This window comes from Lissotriton vulgaris, chromosome 11 (assembly GCF_964263255.1).
Source record: "Lissotriton vulgaris chromosome 11, aLisVul1.2, whole genome shotgun sequence".
Classification (NCBI taxonomy): Eukaryota; Metazoa; Chordata; class Amphibia; order Caudata; family Salamandridae; genus Lissotriton; species Lissotriton vulgaris.
The window spans coordinates 261,026,845-261,046,268 of record NC_141699.1 but is presented as its reverse complement, the minus strand read 5'-3'; the positions used below and the strand labels follow the sequence as shown (position 1 = coordinate 261,046,268).

The window sequence follows — 19,424 nt, the reverse complement described above, 5'->3', positions numbered from 1 at the left end:
CATAAAGGGGGTCCCCTGATCAGTGAGGATTTCCTCAGGAAACCCTACTCGTGAGAGCAATGTAATCATGGCTCTGGCTGTCACAGGGGTAGTCATGGTGGACAGGGGAAACGCTTCAGGGTATCTACTGGCATAGTCGCTAACCACTAACAAGTATTTATGGCCTCGTGCTGAGGGTGAAAAGGGCCCCACTAGGTCCATACCCACATGTTTAAAGGGTACATCGATGATGGGAAGAAGGTATAAGGGGGCCTTTCTTATTCCAGCTGGATTGGACTATTGGCACCGGGTACATGCTGCACAATGCTTGGCCACATCCTTATATACGCCAGGCCAATAGAACTTGTTTAACAAATATGCCAATGTCTGTTCTTTTCCGTAATGTCCTCCCCCGTGTAATTATGGGCTAGTTCCAAGACGTGGGTGCGAAAGGATAGCGGTACTAGGAGCTGGGCTGTTAGTGTGTCACCCCTTTTTGTAGCTCTATACAACAATCCTCGTTGCACAAAAAAATAGGGTCCTACCTTATCGTTGTCCCGTTCTTGTACTTGTTCCCAAGCATGGAGTAACGTATTGTCGTCCATCTGGGCTGACCGGAGGCTAGGGGCAGGCCCTACTGCGTCTGTAAGGGTCACAGGAAACACATGCGACTGACTTGTTGCCAGAGAAAAATTGGTTTTGGCTCTTCGTTTTTCATGTTTACTTTTACGGTCTTTCCCCTTCATCCCTTCTATCTCACTGTCTCTAAACGGGGCTTCCCTCCACCAGTCGGTTGTGTCTTTCTTGGCTTCATCGATATAGTGATCGAACCGGGGGTGGTCTGTTCCTATAATGACAGCCTCAGGTAGAGAGGGGATCACGCCTACCCTGCCTAACTGGGGGTCGTTAGAAACATCCAATAACACTTCTGCTACCGGATACCCAATGGTGTTACCATGTACACAGGTCACATACACTGTCTCATTCTTTTGTATTTGTTGTGGGTGTACTAAGGTTTTGTCTACTACGGAAACATGACAACCCGTGTCCAATAAGGCCTGTTGTTTCTTTCCATTGAGCAGTACTTCTCTCTTGTACTAGCGATGTCCCTTGCCTGTTACGTATACCTGCCCCTTGGAATACCCTACCTCCATAGGTTCTGCTGGAGGGGTTCTATGCGGACATTGTCAGGCTATGTGGCCCCACTCAGAACAATGATAGCATTGGGGTCCTTGAGGGCTCACACTAGGTCCAGGTGGTACTGGCCTAAAGGGAACACAGGGAAGAAAAGGAACTCGGGGTTCGGGTCTGCTCTGTGGTCTGGGGTTTATTAGTCTGGGGTTGGAAACAGGGGTTTTATTGAGGCCAGTGTGGAATTTGGGTGCCCTGTGATGGGCACAGGCCGTCCACCGCTACAGTAGGGTTGAGGTTGGGGTGTTGCTTGATCCAGGAGCGAGTAGTAGGTGGTAAGACATCCAGAAACTGCTCCAAAAAGACCTTAGCCATCAGATCCTCTAGGGAGGTCTCTTGGGGAGCCAGCCACCGTGTGCCTAGATCCCGAATCCGATAATACAAGGCCCGGGGGTTGTCCCCGGGGTTTCATCTTTCTTTCCTGATCTTAGCTCAATAGTACTCTTGATTGCAACCAAGTCTCTTGAGGATGGCCTTTTTTACATCTTCATAATCTGTTCTACCTGCTGGATTCGCAGCCTGGTAAGCAGCCTGTAGCTCGCCTGAAAGAAGGGGGGCTATGTACTGGCTCCATCTCTCCCGGGGCCAAGAAGCAGTTGTTGCGACCCGTTCCAAGTTCGTAAAGAAATAATCCAGGTCGTCACCTTCCTGAAACTTCTGTAACACAGAATTAGGTACGTTGGGATGGATACGGGTGGTGATTATTGCATCGGTAAGGCGCAGGATAGCCGTATCCTGTATCTGTTGGTTTGTGGTTAGAAGGGTGGCCTGTTCCTTTAGGGCATCCTGTAGGGCCTCCCTTTCTGTTTTGGCGGTTTGTATCTGCTGTTCAAAAATGAGCTGTAGGTGTCTCTGACCTTCTGCTAGTTGGGAGATGACATTCTCAACTGGGATAGGCACGGGCTGTGATATGTCATCAATGCAAGATCCCACTTCTGACACCAAATCTGTCAGGGGTTAGATGGGTATGGAACACAAGACCACGCTAATGTACTCTCAGGGATATTTATTTTTGTTAAATTCAATGTTTGAATCCGGGTTTTCAGGAATGCAAACTTCATGGTCCTCTGTCTGGCTCCTGTTGGCGTCCCTGGGGTTTCTGAGCCTCGGCAGGGAAAAGAAAACTGGGGTTACAAACTGTACTGATCTCACTGTGCTACCGTCACCAAGGTGTGTGGGAAACAAAATGAAAGAGGGATTTCAGGGTGCAGGGCCTTTTATTGGGCTTCACCTTCGAACGTGCCCGACCTCCCACCGCCCTCAGGTGCTCTACCTCCCCCCTTCCCACGCGCCCCACTAGAATGCCCTTTGTAACGGTACTTGCCTTGGGCTACGGCCCGCCTCTCGAACTGCAGCGAAAGGGACCCGTGGAGTCTTCTCCCTCCTTCAGCCCACCGGGTATGGAAGCAGTATACAGAACGCCTCGTTGTCTCCCCACGTTGTTCTCTCCGCTCTCTGCCCTGCGGTCCTCCTCCGCTCTCCCCTCGCTCTCCACTCGCTCTCCACTCTTCGGACTCCTCCGCTCTCCTCTCGCTCTCCACTCTTCGGTCCTCCTCCTCCGCTCTCCTCTTGCTCTCCTCTCTTCGGTCCTCCTCCTCCGGGTGCTGTGCTTTCTCCTCGCTGTCACCGCACACCGTCCGTTCTTCGCCTATGCCTTTTATCCCTGCCTCAGCTCCATTCACTTCCGCCTGATGACGCGACTCCTCCCTTTTCAGCCAGTCGAAGGCAAGAGCGCTGTTGTATGCTTCCGGGTTCGTTTTCGGTGGCAACCAGGAAGTCCGGGTTCGTTCTGCGGCGGATGGGCTCTCCTGTTCCTCCTCCTCCCCACAGGGGCCAAACTTTCTTTTCATGCATTATAATTAATAACATATGACAAATTATCAATGTTAGAACCAAGGAAAGCCAATTATTTCAAATCCTCTTGCAACATTCAAGTTACTTTAAAAAAATTATTTGTCACTGAATATGCCATGCTTCAAATCCTTGCCATGCTTGTATAATCACCGCCAAGGAGCGCACACAGTGCTGTAAATGAGCATGTGCTCTGTGCACCCGTCACCCTCAGAATTTGTATATGCGCAAATACCGCACACATGCAGCAGAGATCTAAATACGCATCAGCTCTTGGCGTCTTCAACAGTGCCCCCAGGGCTGCTTCACTGGAACCGTCCAGTCTCCTACTCAAGTTTTTAGCACTCATCAGACTTGGACCTCCAATCGCAGAGTGAATGGGATCCTGTTGTGCCCACAGGAGCTATGTTAGAGCACTAAAGGAATCAGCTGATGCAGATGTCCCATTCTACCTCTGTTCCCCAGTGACACTGTACTAGGTGTAACTGCTAGCTACCCACCTGGATTTAAAAACACACCAGTCTTGCCTCCCTCAATTGATTTCAGTGTTTCATATTAGCCAAATTGCATTGCCACCTTTCCTAAACCCATCAACACCAAGAGAAAAAAATAACTTGCATACCCTTGGTTGGCTCAAAGATACTGTCTAGACTAGGGGTCTCCAACCTTTTGTGTAGTCAGAGCTACTTCTGGACAGTGAAAATCGTCGTGAGCTCAGAACCCGAAGCAACTCGCGCATTTTTCCGAGAGACCCCCCACGCCCAGTTTCATTGACTTTAAGCCTAATTTTATCAGAGCCATTCTGTGGTTTGAACAAAATACCCAACACAGGACAGACTTAAGAGTTCCCTAGAACACCAAAAGGCCACTCATTTTCCCTTGTTTTTGTGCCCCTTTTGCCTTCTGTTCCACTTGTTTTTCCCTTGTTTTTTGTGCCCTTCTGCCCTCTGTTCCACTCGTTTTCCCCTTGTTTTTTGTGCCCCTCTGCCCTCTGTTCCACTCGTTTTTTGTGCCTTTCTGCCCTCTGTTCCACTCATTTTTGCTTCATTTTTTGTGCCCTTCTGCCCTCTTTTCCACTCGTTTTTGTGCCTTTCTGCCCTCTGTTCCACTTGTTTTTTTGTGCCTTTCTGCCCTCTGTTCCACTCATTTTTGCTTCATTTTTTGTGCCCTTCTGCCCTCTGTTCCACTCGTTTTTGCTTCATTTTTTGTGCCCTTCTACCCTCTGTTCCACTCCTTTTCACCTTGTTTTTGTGCCCTTCTGCCCTCTGTTCCGCTCGTTTTTTGTGCCTTTTTGCCCTCTGTTCCACTCGTTTTGCTTCGGTTTTTGTGCCCTTCTGCCCTCTTTTCCACTCGTTTTTGTGCCTTTCTGCCCTCTGTTCCACTCGTTTTTGTTTCATTTTTTGTGCCCTTCTGCCCTCTGTTCCACTCGCTTTTGCTTCGTTTTTTGTGCCTTTCTGCCCTCTGTTCCACTCGTTTTTGCTTCTTTTTCTGTGCCTTTCTGCCCTCTGTTCCACTCATTTTTTGTGCCTTTCTGCCCTCTGTTCCACTCGTTTTTTGTGCCTTTCTGCCCTGTTAAACTCGTTTTTTGTGCCTTTCTGCCCTCTGTTCCACTCGTTTTTTGTGCCTTTCTGCCCTCTGTTAAACTCGTTTTCTATTTGTTTTTTGTGCCCCTCTGCCCTCTGTTCCACTCATTTTCCCCTTTTTTTGTGTCTTTCTGCCCTCTGATCCAGTTGTTTTAGCTTCGTTTTTTGTGCCCTTCTGCCCCCTGTTCCACTCGTTTTTGTGCCTTTCTGCCCTCTGTTCCACTCGTTTTTGTTTCATTTTTTGTGCCCTTCTGCCCTCTGTTCCACTCGCTTTTGCTTCGTTTTTTGTGCCTTTCTGCCCTCTGTTCCACTCGTTTTTGCTTCTTTTTCTGTGCCTTTCTGCCCTCTGTTCCACTCATTTTTTGTGCCTTTCTGCCCTCTGTTCCACTCGTTTTTTGTGCCTTTCTGCCCTGTTAAACTCGTTTTCTGTGCCTTTCTGCCCTCTGTTCCACTCGTTTTTTGTGCCTTTCTGCCCTCTGTTAAACTCGTTTTCTATTTGTTTTTTGTGCCCCTCTGCCCTCTGTTCCACTCATTTTCCCCTTTTTTTGTGTCTTTCTGCCCTCTGATCCAGTTGTTTTAGCTTCGTTTTTTGTGCCCTTCTGCCCCCTGTTCCACTCGTTATTTGTGCCTTTCTGCCCTCTGTTCCACTCGTTATTGCTTTGTTTTTTGTGCCCTTCTGCCCTCTGTTCCGCTTGTTTTTTGTGCCCTTCTGCCCTCTGTTCCACTCGTTTTGCTTAGGTTTTTGTGCCCTTCTGCCCTCTGTTCCACTCGTTTTTTGTGCCTTTCTGCCCTCTGTTCTACTCGTTTTTTATTTGTTTTTTTTTTGCCCTTCTGCCCTCTGTTCCACTCATTTTCCCTTTGTTTTTTGTGCCTTTCTGCCCTCTGTTCCACTTGTTTCAGCTTCGTTTTTTGTGCCTTTCTGCCCTCTGTTCCACTCATTTTTGCTTCGTTTTCTGTGCCCTTCTGCCCTCTGTTCCACTCATTTTCCCCTTGTTTTTTGTGCCTTTCTGCCCTCTGTTCCACTCGTTTTTGCTTCGTTTTTTGTGCCCTTCTGCCGTCTGTTCCACTCGTTTTTGCTTCGGTTTTTTGTGCCCTTCTACCTTCTGTTCCACTCGTTTTCACCTTGTTCCTTCTGCCCTCTGTTCCACTCATTTTCCCCTTGTTTTTTGTGCCTTTCTGCCCTCTGTTCCACTCGTTTTGCTTCGGTTTTTGTGCCTTTCTGCCCTCTGTTCCACTTGTTTTTTTGTGCCTTTCTGCCCTCTGTTCCCCTCGTTTTTGCTTCGTTTTTTGTGCCCTTCTGCCCTTTGTTCCACTCGTTTTCCCCTTGTTTTTTGTGCCCTTCTGCCCTTTGTTCCACTCGTTTTTTGTGCCTTTCTGGCCTCTGTTCCACTCTTTTTTCCTTTGTTTTTTGTGCCTTTCTGCCCTCTGTTCCACTCGTTTTTTGTGCCTTTCTGCCCTCTGTTCCACTTGTTTTTTGTGCCTTTCTGCCCTCTGTTCACTCGTTTTTGCTTCGTTTTCTGTGCCCTTCTACCCTCTGTTCCACTAGTTTTTTGTGCCTTTCTGCCCTCTGTTCCACTCGTTTTTGTTTCATTTTTTGTGACCTTCTGCCCTCTGTTCCACTCATTTTTTGTGCCTTTCTGCCCTCTGTTCCACTCGTTTTTCCTTAGTTTTTTGTGCCCTTCTGCCCTGTGTTCCACTCGTTTTTTGTGTCTTTCTGCCCTCTGTTCCACTTGTTTTTCCTTCGTTTTTTGTGCCCTTCTGCCCTCTGTTCCACTCGTTTTTTGTGCCTTTCTGCCCTCTGTTCCTCTTGTTTTTGCTTCGTTTTTTGTGCCCGTCTGCCCTCCGTTCCACTCATTTTCCCCTTGTTTATTGTGCCCTTCTGCCCTCTGTTCCACTCGTTTTTTGTGCCTTTCTGCCCTCTGTTCCACTCGTTTTTTGTGCCTTTCTGCCCTCTGTTCCACTTGTTTTTGCTTCGTTTTTTGTACCCTTCTGCCCTCTGTTCAACTAGTTTTTTGTGCCTTTCTGCCCTCTGTTCCACTCGTTTTTGTTTCGTTTTTTGTGCCCTTCTGCCCTCTGTTCAACTTGTTTTTTGTGCCTTTCTGCCCTCTGTTCCACTTGTTTTTCCTTCTTTTTTTGTGACACTCTGCCCTCTGTTTTACTCGTTTTTTGTGCCTTTCTGCCCTCTGTTCCACTTGTTTTTGCTTCATTTTTTGTGCCCTTCTGCCCTCTGTTCCACGCGTTTTTCCTTCATTTTACGTGCCCTTCTGCCTTGTGTTCCACTCGTTTTTTGTGCCTTTCTGCCCTCTGTTCCACTCGTTTTTTGTGCCTTTCTGCCCTCCATTCCCCTTGTTTTTGCTTTGTTTTTTGTGCCCTTCTGCCCTATGTTCCACTCGTTTTTCCTTTGTTTTTTGTGCCCATCTGCCCTCTGTTCCACTTGCTTTTTGTGCCTTTCTGCCCTCTGTTCCACTCGTTTTTTGTGCCTTTCTGCCCTCTGTTCCACTCATTTTTGTTTCGTTTTTTGTGCCCTTCTGCCCTCTGTTCCACTCGTTTTCCCCATGTTTTTTGTGCCTTTCTGCCCTCTGTTCCACTCGCTTTTGCTTCGTTTTTTGTGCCCTTCTGCCCTCTATTCGACTCTTTTTTTGTGCCTTTCTGCCCTCTGTTCCACTCGTTTTTGCTTCTTTTTCTGTGCCTTTCTGCCCTCTGTTCCACTCATTTTTTGTGCCTTTCTGCCCTCTGTTCCACTTGTTTTTTCTTCATTTTTTGTGCCTTTCTGCCCTCTGTTCCACTCGTTTTTTGTGCTTTCTGCCCTCTGTTCCACTCGTTTTTGTTTCGTTTTTTGTGCCCTTCTGCCCTCTGTTCCACTGGTTTTTTGTACCTTTCTGCCCTCTGTTCCACTTGTTTTTTCTTCGTTTTTTGTGCCTTTCTGCCCTCTGTTCCACTTGCTTTTGTTTCGTTTTTTGTGCCCTTCTGCCCTCTGTTCCACTCGTTTTCCCCATGTTTTTTGTGCCTTTCTGTCCTCTGTTCCACTCGCTTTTGCTTCGTTTTGTGTGCCCTTCTGCCCTCTGTTCAACTAGTTTTTTTGTGCCTTTCTGCCCTCTGTTCCACTCGTTTTGCTTCGGTTTTTGTGCCCTTCTGCCCTCTATTCCACTCGTTTTTGTGCCTTTCTGCCCTCTGTTCCACTTGTTTTTTTGTGCCTTTCTACCCTTTGTTCCACTCGTTTTTGTTTCATTTTTTGTGCCCTTCTGCCCTCTGTTCCACTCGTTTTTCCCATTTTTTTTGTGCCTTTCTGCCCTCTGTTCCACTCGCTTTTGCTTCGTTTTTTGTGCCCTTCTGCCCTCTGTTCGACTCGTTTTTTTGTGCCTTTCTGCCCTCTGTTCGACTCGTTTTTGCTTCTTTTTCCGTGCCTTTCTGCCCTGTTCCACTCATTTTTTGTGCCTTTCTGCCCTCTGTTCCACTTATTTTTTCTTCATTTTTTGTGTCTTTCTGCCCTCTGTTCCACTCGTTTTTTGTGCCTTTCTGCCCTCTGTTAAACTCGTTTTCTATTTGTTTTTTGTGCCCCTCTGTCCTCTGTTCCACTCATTTTCCCCTTTTTTTGTGTCTTTCTGCCCTCTGATCCAGTTGTTTTAGCTTTGTTTTTTGTGCCCTTCTGCCCCCTGTTCCACTCGTTATTTGTGCCTTTCTGCCCTCTGTTCCACTCGTTTTTGCTTTGTTTTCTGTGCCCTTCTGCCCTCTGTTCCACTCGTTTTCACCTTGTTTTTTGTGCCCTTCTGCCCTATGTTCCGCTTGTTTTTTGTGCCTTTCTGCCCTCTGTTCCACTCGTTTTGCTTAGGTTTTTGTGCCCTTCTGCCCTCTGTTCCACTCGTTTTTTGTGCCTTTCTGCCCTCTGTTCTACTCGTTTTTTATTTGGTTTTTTTGGCCCTTCTGCCCTCTGTTCCACTCATTTTCCCCTTGTTTTCTGTGCCTTTCTGCCCTCTGTTCCACTTGTTTCAGCTTCGTTTTTTGTGCCCTTCTGCCCTCTGTTCCACTTGTTTTTTGTGCCATTCTGCCCTCTGTTCCACTCATTTTTGCTTCGTTTTCTGTGCCCTTCTGCCCTCTGTTCCACTCATTTTCCCCTTGTTTTTTGTGCCTTTCTGCCCTCTGTTCCACTCGTTTTTGCTTCGTTTTTTGTGCCCTTCTGCCCTCTGTTCCACTCGTTTTTGCTTTGGTTTTTTGTGCCCTTCTACCTTCTGTTCCACTCGTTTTCACCTTGTTCCTTCTGCCCTCTGTTCCACTCGTTTTTTGTGCCTTTCTGCCCTCTGTTCCACTCGTTTTTTTGTGCCTTTCTGCCCTCTGTTCCACTCGTTTTTGTTTTATTTTTTGTGCCCTTCTGCCCTCTGTTACACTCGTTTTTTATTTGTTTTTTGTACCCTTCTGCCCTCTGTTCACTCATTTTCCCCTTGTTTTTTGTGCCTTTCTGCCCTCTGTTCAACTTGTTTTAGCTTTGTTTTTTGTGCCCTTCTGCCCTCTGTTCCACTCATTTTCTGTGCCCTTCTACCCTCTGTTCCACTCTTTTTTTGTGGCTTCCTGCCCTCTGTTCCCCTCGTTTTTGCTTCGTTTTTTGTGCCCTTCTGCCCTTTGTTCCACTTGTTTTCCCCTTGTTTTTTGTGCCCTTCTGCCCTTTGTTCCACTCGTTTTTTGTGCCTTTCTGGCCTCTGTTCCACTCGTTTTTTGTGCCTTTCTGCCCTCTGTTCCACTCTTTTTTCCTTTGTTTTTTGTGCCTTTCTGCCCTCTGTTCCACTCGTTTTTTGTGCCTTTCTGCCCTCTGTTCCACTTGTTTTTTGTGCCTTTCTGCCCTCTGTTCACTCGTTTTTGCTTCGTTTTCTGTGCCCTTCTACCCTCTGTTCCACTAGTTTTTTGTGCCTTTCTGCCCTCTGTTCCACTCGTTTTTGATTCATTTTTTGTGACCTTCTGCCCTCTGTTCCACTCATTTTTTGTGCCTTTCTGCCCTCTGTTCCACTCGTTTTTCCTTAGTTTTTTGTGCCCTTCTGCCCTGTGTTCCACTCGTTTTTTGTGTCTTTCTGCCCTCTGTTCCACTTGTTTTTCCTTCGTTTTTTGTGCCCTTCTGCCCTCTGTTCCACTCGTTTTTTGTGCCTTTCTGCCCTCTGTTCCGCTTGTTTTTGCTTCGTTTTTTGTGCCCGTCTGCCCTTCGTTTCACTCATTTTCCCCTTGTTTTTTGTGCCCTTCTGCCCTCTGTTCCACTCGTTTTTTGTGCCTTTCTGCCCTCTGTTCCACTTGTTTTTCCTTCGTTTTTTGTGCCCTTCTGCCCTCTGTTCCACTCGTTTTTTGTGCCTTTCTGCCCTCTGTTCCGCTTGTTTTTGCTTCGTTTTTTGTGCCCGTCTGCCCTCCGTTCCACTCATTTTCCCCTTGTTTATTGTGCCCTTCTGCCCTCTGTTCCACTCGTTTTTTGTGCCTTTCTGCCCTCTGTTCCACTCGTTTTTTGTGCCTTTCTGCTCTCTGTTCCACTCGTTTTTGTTTCATTTTTTGTGCCCTTCTGCCCTCTGTTCAACTTGTTTTTTGTGCCTTTCTGCCCTCTGTTCCACTTGTTTTTCCTTCTTTTTTTGTGACCTTCTGCCCTCTGTTTTACTCGTTTTTTGTGCCTTTCTGCCCTCTGTTCCACGCGTTTTTCCTTCGTTTTACGTGCCCTTCTGCCTTGTGTTCCACTCGTTTTTTGTGCCTTTCTGCCCTCTGTTCCACTCGTTTTTTGTGCCTTTCTGCCCTCCATTCATCTTGTTTTTGCTTTGTTTTTTGTGCCCTTCTGCCCTATGTTCCACTCGTTTTTCCTTCGTTTTTTGTGCCCATCTGCCCTCTGTTCCACTTGCTTTTTGTGCCTTTCTGCCCTCTGTTCCACTCGTTTTTTGTGCCTTTCTGCCCTCTGTTCCACTCATTTTTGTTTCGTTTTTTGTGCCCTTCTGCCCTCTGTTCCACTCGTTTTCCCCATGTTTTTTGTGCCTTTCTGCCCTCTGTTCCACTCGCTTTTGCATCGTTTTTCGTGCCCTTCTGCCCTCTGTTCGACTCGTTTTTTTGTGCCTTTCTGCCCTCTGTTCCACTCGTTTTTGCTTCTTTTTCTGTGCCTTTCTGCCCTCTATTCCACTCATTTTTTGTGCCTTTCTGCCCTCTGTTCCACTTGTTTTTTCTTCATTTTTTGTGCCTTTCTGCCCTCTGTTCCACTCGTTTTTTGTGCTTTCTGCCCTCTGTTCCACTCGTTTTTGTTTCATTTTTTGTGCCCTTCTGCCCTCTGTTCCACTGGTTTTTTGTACCTTTCTGCCCTCTGTTCCACTCGCTTTTGTTTCGTTTTTTGTGCCCTTCTGCCCTCTGTTCCACTCGTTTTCCCCAGGTTTTTTGTGCCTTTCTGCCCTCTGTTCCACTCGCTTTTGCTTCGTTTTGTGTGCCCTTCTGCCCTCTGTTCAACTAGTTTTTTTGTGCCTTTCTGCCCTCTGTTCCACTCGTTTTTGCTTCGTTTCTGTGCCCTTCTGCCCTCAGTTCCACTCGTTTCCCCCATGTTTTTTGTGCCTTTCTGCCCTCTGTTCCACTCGCTTTTGCTTCGTTTTTTGTGCCCTTCTGCCCTCTGTTCGACTCGTTTTTTTGTGCCTTTCTGCCCTCTGTTCCACTCCTTTTTGCTTCTTTTTCTGTGCCTTTCTGCCCTCTGTTCCACTTGTTTTTTGTGCCTTTCTGCCCTCTGTTCCACTTGTCTTTGTTTCGTTTTTTGTGCCCTTCTGCCCTATGTTCCACTTGTCTTTGCTTCATTTTTTGTGCCCTTCTGCCCTCTGTTCCACTCGTTTTCCCCTTGTTTATTGTGCCCTTCTTCCCTCTGTCCCACTCGTTTTTTGTGCCTTTCTGCCCTCTGTTCCACTCGTTTTTTGTGCCTTTCTGCCGTCTGTTCCACTTGTTTTTGTTTCGTTTTTGGTGCCTTTCTGCCCTCTGTTCTATTTTTTCCTTCGTTTTTTTGTGCCCTTCTGCCTTCTGTTCCACTCGTTTTTTGTGCCTTTCTGCCCTCTGTTCCACTTGTTTTTGCTTCATTTTTGGTGCCCTTCTGCCCTCTGTTCCACTCGTTTTCCCCTTGTTTTTTGTGCCTTTCTGCCTTCTGTTCCACTCGTTTTTTGTGCCTTTCTGCCCTCTGTTCCACTCGCTTTTGTGCCCTTCTGCCCTCTGTTCCACTCGTTTTTTGTGCCTTTCTGCCCTCTGTTCCCCTAGTGCTCTTTGATGCCTTGTCAGCCATCCCTCCCACGGGATCCCTAATTCCACTATTGAGCTTACCTGTGGTGAAAGGCACGTCTCCTGGTGTTGGAAGGCCCGTCTCCTGGCTGCTTCTGGTGGTGGAAGTCACGTCTCCTACTGCTCCGCGCTGGCAAACCGTTGACAATGGCAGACAGTGCGATGCCAGCGCGTTTTCAGTACACGACGACGTCACAAGAGTCAGACTCTCACGAGAGGAGTCTGCAGCTCCAGCAGAGGAGCGTCATCCTCTTCTCCCACCCCCACCCCAGCTTAGCTCCAATCCGAGCGGCTGGTTTGTGTGAGGGCGGGCAAATGGAGCCGGAAAGGGTAATAGCCCAAAATACCTACAAATACTAAAGAAGGGCTACCAGAGCTACTCCCGGGGTCTCCACGAGCTAACGGTATCTCGAGATCGACCGGTTGGAGACACCGGGTCTAGACAAAAGAAGAGAGAGGAAATATATTTGCGTATTTGTGATTTACTCCACCATCTGCACATGAATTATGACATTCACACAGTTCTATTTTTGGAATTTCTCATCTATTGTTCTTTCTTAAGAAATGAAAATAAGCCCATCACAGGGAGACCTAGAGCTCTGGAGACTAGATAGACTAATGCACCCACTATGATCTTATGGCCCAGGTTTGGATTCAGGCAGGTGTACACGGCCTTCCTTCCTTTAGGAGTTGATAAAATAAGTACCGATTAGTTGTGTAATCAAAAACACCTTTTATTTAGCAACAAGATGTTCCAAGCAGCTATTACAAACTTACAAGGAATACAAATCAGCTACCTGGAGATCACCTCACACTTTGGGAAGGTTCTGCTGCCTAGATTTCAGTGACACTAGAACAGATACACAAAGTATGTTAAGAAAATCTACAGAATATTTTTGAAAATTGTGATTTTATAGGCAGTTTCTCTTTGCCCCTGGATACGTATAGAAACGATTCTCTATAGGGCTTCAAATTTATCTTTATTGGTTTGGAACGTATTAAAGACAATTTGCTCCTAGACTCAGCATATTTTTCAAATGTTGATTTGTGAGCTTTAGAATTTCTCTTCATTGAATGTTATCTTGGACTCTTACATATGTTGTCTTATTTCTTTAGATAATTGGAAGGAAGCTTTACTGAAGTACATCGCCCCTGAGAATCTTCCTGTATACTATGGTGGGTCCCTCACTGATCCAGATGGGGACCAGAAGTGTAAATCTAAGGTAAGGAATTGATCCCTCGTCAGAATTTCCTGAACTATTTGCTGTGCTCACGCTGCTCCTTTAGTCTCTAATATCAGTTCATTTCTTTAAGCAAATAAATAAAGCGAGAGAGCCTCTCATCGTTATTAGTATTGAATTCTTCTAATTTGGTGGCATGTGTTTGAACCCTTTCCTCTTATCTAAAATTGTCTTTCAGGGGTGGCATTCAAAATGAAACATTTTCTGAATGTAAAGGCTCTCATGTTGAAACAAAATTGGAAGTATGTCCCAGTTGACAAAAATATTATCCTTCTCAGAAGCCAACTGAAGGTTGGTTAGTCCTCGAATCCACATCCTATGACCATTTTTTGATCTCCCCCTTCATTCTGCATTGGCAGAAAACTCTGCTGTTCCGGATACCAACACTGTTCTATTGGACCATACATTCTTTTCATGTGCCCATCCTGCTGTATGAAGTAAAGCTAGAAATATGTCTGACTAACCTTTTATTGAATTCCTCAGTGTAGTGCAAAGAGATGAGTCCACAGGGAGGCCCCGGTCCTCTGTGCGCTCCTTCACGTGAAAAGTATTAGTCTTAGTAGCCCGTTCATGAGATGCAGGACCTTTGAATTTGGTACTCGTGATAGATTAACCCTGCATGCTAGCATATTCCCAGTACGAGTAGAAACCTTATTGGAATATTAGACTTTGGAAATCAGATTTAGATGTAACCGGCCTCCTCATGAACAGTCTCCTGTTCACCTGTCACTAGTCATTGGAGACCCGATGGCCCCATTATCTCAACCTGGGACTGTGGCTTTGGAAATCAGATATTTTGTGCTAGGGAGTCATACTTTTTATCTCGATGGAAATTCCAGTTCTCCTTTTTGGTGGTGGGTTTTAGTTTTAGTGCTTTGTGATGTTATTGCCAGCTTGCTAGTATCCCTTTGTTGATCAAATTGAGTTGTTTAATGGCCCTTACCCTTAAGGCAGCCAAGAAGCTATGATAAACTAATGATGTATCAAAGCAGACATTGATGCAGACATCAATGCAGATGTCGATGCACTGTAAAATTCCTTTGGCACTCTTGTTCTACTGATTCTCGGCTTTAAAAAAAAAGCCATAGAAAGCCAACATATACGGAAAGGATGCAGAGAGCCTTCACAAGATATCTTTCTTCTTGAGTGTCCAATATAATAATGAGAGCAAGTGAAACAGTAAGTCTAAAAGAGGTTTTTGAGCTAATTCCCAAAATGACTGTACCATCAACCTAAAATGTGCTGATCTTTACTAGCTGAGTGCACTTTTCCAAGAATCTGTCTACCTTGGAAGCATATTGTTGTAACACACCCAGTCTTCCTATTAATACCATCATCAAACCGAGTAATACTACCATCAAAGGCAAGAACATTCACATCATTGGCTTCAAGACGTTTATCTTTCCGATGAAGCTGAAAAATAATTTGTAAAAAATGGTAAATTGTGACCAGGAATCTAACATAATGTTCTATATCATTAACATAGCTCATAAGGTTTCTCATCTTCCCCAAGAATAAACTGCGGATTTTGGGTAACACCTTGTAATACTTACCCACTTCCTTCTTCAACCACACTCAATACCAAGTTCGTTGAAATATCTTTGGGCAGGTCACATTTATACACAATAACAACTTACTCTCAGACACTGTTGCACACATTTGCAAAGTGGATTATTTTGTTGCATTTAAAACACTGTCTGTTTAATCCTTGAGAATTCTTACTAGAACTTTAGTGATTCTTAGAACCTCACTTGTAACAAATACTCTTTTTGGTATGCTCTCTCTCTCTCCTTTTCCTTCATCAAGTCAGACTGATTTTCATTACTCTGCTTACTGCTGCGCACTACTACTTCAACCTCAACTGACTTTTTCTGTGTTGCTGCACATAAATTGCTAAGTGCAGACTTCAGAATCATGAAAGATGGATTTTAAATGATGCATCCCCGTTTATCCAAACTGTGATATCCTGGGTAATGTCTTTCTCTCTCTTTGTTTCTGTCCCTTTACTTATTAAAAATTAAGAGCACATAAGACGTGACTCTCTTCACTCAGTGCTGTATAAAAGACAATGTATTACTTTTTGTAGATATACCTATGGCGTATGCAATTAAGTGTAGTAATCTTGCAGCCCAAGGGTCGGAGCCAAGGTCAGGCCTCAGAAGTGGATCTACTTTTGATGCTGGTGCACATTTGCTTTCTTCGGCATATCAGTGGATTGTGTTCCTATGCAGTTCTTAAGTCTCCCAAAGTGCATGTGTGTATTAATCGATTACTTCCTCTTTTAGATAAACTATGGTGGGGACATCCCAAAGAAGTACTATGTGCGGGATCAGGTCAACCTGAAGTATGAGCATGCTATTACCGTTAACCGTGGCTCTTCCGAGCAGCTGGAGTATGAGATCCTCTTCCCCTGCTGTGTCCTCAGGTAGGCAATTGCAAATAAGCACGGAAGCTCGGCATCTCTAAGGGAAATGGGACCAACTTGTGATGCATCTTGATGTGAGGGGTGTTATACACTAATTGCGCCTATACGCTTTACAATTGTAAAATCGCGCATCATATAATGAAATGAAAAAAGCATTTATTAAGCACGTAGCTACCTGGAGGCATCTCAGTGCTGACAGCGGCAGTCGGACCGCCATTGAAAAGCTGTATGAAAGGGACATCGTAACCCCATGGCATAGCATGAACAGGCACCACCCTATTGTAGGATATTACATTTCGACCGACTATTGGACAGATTCCTTGAGCCCGTCGGATGCGTTGATCTGTCCCTCTTCCTGCTGCCTCCAACCACCACTCATCATAATGTGGTGGTTGGACTGCGGCACCAGATGTAGGTCAGAACGCTACCGACGCCTGTCAGTTGCGAACCCACTGACCCTACATAATGAGACCCTTGTATGGGGAATACTTGAACTCTATAACAAACAGCTGGTCTGTAGAGACTTACAGAAGGATCTGCAAGGATGCCCAGCAAGGACAGAAACTGCCCAAAAAAGGTCCTTTTTTTAATCCTTGTGGGATGGAGTTTTGCAGTTAATGTACACCATGTTGGACCATGCTGTGGTCCTTCTGTCAGGCTGGGGAAATGTATTAATGTTGCTGCTTCAAGATCTAAGAGTTCAGATACTAGCTAAGCCTCAGAGCTTCTGGTGTATAGAAGTTTAAATGTGTTGCCATTAAAAATATAAAAGAAAATTAATTTGTAAAGATTTACAGGGAATCTATTCTGGACCCCAGTGGCACTTATAAGAAAAGTAGTGCGACTATTAGCCAGTAGTTTTGTAGGAATAAAATAAGAGCCACTCAGCTACAAAAACTGATAATCAAAAAGTAATTTCTTTAGTACTTTGTGTGGACTTGAAAAGGGAGCAGATGCTCGTAGCCTTTACGTAGCTATGCCAAGATTAGCCAGTGGGCTCGCAAGTAGACATTTATCTAACATCAACACAGTGTCGGCCAGTGCGTAGACATCTACTGATTAAATGATGCAAGGGCAGATAAAGGGCAATACTAGAGCTTAAAGGAAGCCGAGTTTCCACCGACAGCTCATACAATATGTCCCCCTTCACCGCAGTGGTACAAAGGGCCTTGAAAAGAACTTTCAAGGACTGTCATGGTTGCTTTAGATAGAAAAGAACATGTCCTACAGGGCTGCTTGTCATGAGAAGCATTGAAAAATTGAGCTATACGAAAATCCTTGGAGGATTTTGGTATAGCTCACAGTCACCTGAGCTCCACGTCAAATGTCAGGAAGACAATAAGGAAGAGCAGTGTTACCAGGAATATTGCACAGGGGATGAGCAGGCTGAACAATATCCTCAAGAATATTCCCATTATTCACACCACCAATCTATCCAAATGCCCATGTCGCTAGTGAACAACTTGCAACACATGCTGCAAGATTATTATCAAAGATTTCCAGAACCAGCTGGCAACAACCATTCATTCCACAGCATTTTCCTCCACTTCGGACATCACATACAACTGCATCACAGCACCGTCTACTCCACAGGCTTCTTTTTTGATAGCAGATCCTCCCGCTGATGATCACATTTCTACAGACAAAGGAGAGAGAAGAAGGCAAAATTAGAGACACTGCATCACTCCTGAATGAGTGGGATGATTACTTAGTACCAACTACCCCTCCATGCCCGTCAGCTGTAGATTCTTTGGCGGAAGATATTGGTGAATTCCACAATTTGATGGAAAGAGATGCCAAAAGATTTGATATTCCGTTATTATCCAGGCAAGCGGATTGCTTCCTTTATGATTTAAAGAACCCACCAAAAATCTATTTGATCCATCCCTATCATTGATTTTATTGGGCAAGAAGGCCTACAAATAATAAACTCCGGCAACAGTCTCAGTAGTCATTCCCAAACTAGATAAAAAATATAAAGCCCCTGAAGACTCTCCTGCATGCCTAATTGCCTGACTAAAACCAGATTCTGTAGTTTCACAGGCAGCATAATGCCACTCCAAAACCTCACCCACTCCAATCTTGGCACCTCCCGACAAAGATGGTCTCAATCCTGACAATATTGACAAGCGATTATCATCGATAGCGGCCAACACAGTCAAGCCTGCCGACTCTTGTAATACTTGCACACTATGACCGCCAGATGTGGTCAGACCTGTCCACGTACATCGACCTGTTACCTGAGGACAGTAAAATAGAAGCCCGAAAGATCCTACAAGAGGGAGAGAGAACCTCAGCAGAGATCATAGATTGTGCCAATGATATCTCTTACACTGGTTTCAGGTAGCTAGGAAGAACAGCAGTTCTCCACAGACAAGAATGGCTCAAATCTACCTCCTTCTGCCCAGAGGTACAAACTAAAGTTTTGGATTTATCCTTCGACGGGGAATCATTGTTCGGTATGCACATTAACAAAGTGCTTCAGTCCTTTAAAGCAGATACTGACACTGCCAGATCTCTTGGGACTATACAAATTCAAAAGCAGCCCTTTCGGGGAGCAAAGGCAACTACTTTTTTAGGGGAGGTTTTCAACCTTACAGAAACCAATATGAGCCATTGCAACATCAATATCGCCACCAATACCAAAATCAATCACAGCAGTCTTACAGGCAACAATCGTCTGCATTGTATAAAAATTCAAGCATAGGAAAATTTGCCTCTTGTGTAAGAGATTACAACAGGAAGCTGTGACATTTTAGTGGTGACGGCTACCTCTGCTGATCCTCCTAATCAATTGGCAGGTTGCATCTCCCATCAGCTACATCAGTGGTCCCTCATAACTTCAGACAAGTGGGTACTAGACGTCATCGCCTGGGGTCAAACTGTGGAGTTCATCCTGTGGCCTTTAAACACCCCTTCGAAAGGAACACCCCGTCTCACCTCAAACAGCTCCTCAGTGAATTGTCCCTCATGTTACAAAAGGAAACAATAGAGGTAGCCCCCAAATGTCAGAGAGGAATAGGATTTCATTCTCATTTCTTCCTCATTCACAAGAAGTCAAGAGAATGCCGCCTCATTTTGGACCTCTGCAAATTAAACAAATTCCTAAAAATGCAATCTTTCCGCATGGTAACAATCCAGAAAATTCTTCACCTCCTCAATTCCAGAGATCATATGTCAGCCCTGGATCTTCAGGGCACATATTTTCATGTACCCATCCACCAAAAAACACAGCAAATTTCTGAGGTTCAAGTTAGCCAGCATACACTATCAGTTCACTGTCCTTCCCTTCAGACTGAAATCAGAACCTCAAATATTTACAAAGGACGTAGCACCAGTAGCTTGTATCTCAGACAATGGGGAATCTAGGTAGTTCCATACTTGGGCAGGAACGCCTCGCCAAGCTTCCGAGGCCACTTCAATCTGCCTCACGCTCTTCCGCAAACTGGGCCTTACCATCAACTATCAAAAATCACATTTACATCCCACCCAAACTTTAACATTCTCAGGGTCATTCTTGGACACCAGTTAACACAAGGCCTTCATTTCCAAAGACAGACAACTAATAATTCAATATCTAGCAAAAAGATTGGCAGCAAAAATGTCCACTTCTCTCCGGACATAAAAATCTCTACTCTGAATGCGTTCTTCATACATACACCTCATTCCAAATTGTCATCTTCGGATGAGACCACTTCAAGTAGAATTTGACAAACCATGTCGTCTGGCACAAGGTTTGTTTGAGGACATTGGTCAAACACCCCTCTCGTGTCACAAACCATGCACTGGGTGGTCACTGGCATCCAGTCTTTCCAAGGATCTTTCCTTTCTGGCGCAGAATGTAGACTATACTGTCACAATGGATGCGTCCCTGGAAGGCTGGGGTGCTCTTCTTCAGGACCT

At 45.3% G+C, this 19,424-nt stretch overlaps 1 protein-coding gene across 2 annotated transcripts in view; it reads left to right on the top strand.

The window, feature by feature from the left end:
* Nucleotides 1-19,424, top strand: part of LOC147679626 (SEC14-like protein 2) — a 501,045-nt gene that overhangs the window by 399,172 nt on the left and 82,449 nt on the right. For both annotated transcript variants that reach the window (XM_086943203.1, XM_086943204.1), the window contains 2 exons: nt 12,972-13,078; nt 15,382-15,521. In XM_086943203.1, the coding sequence (XP_086799329.1) occupies nt 12,972-13,078; nt 15,382-15,521 (247 nt within the window). The remainder of the gene's footprint in view (nt 1-12,971; nt 13,079-15,381; nt 15,522-19,424) is intronic.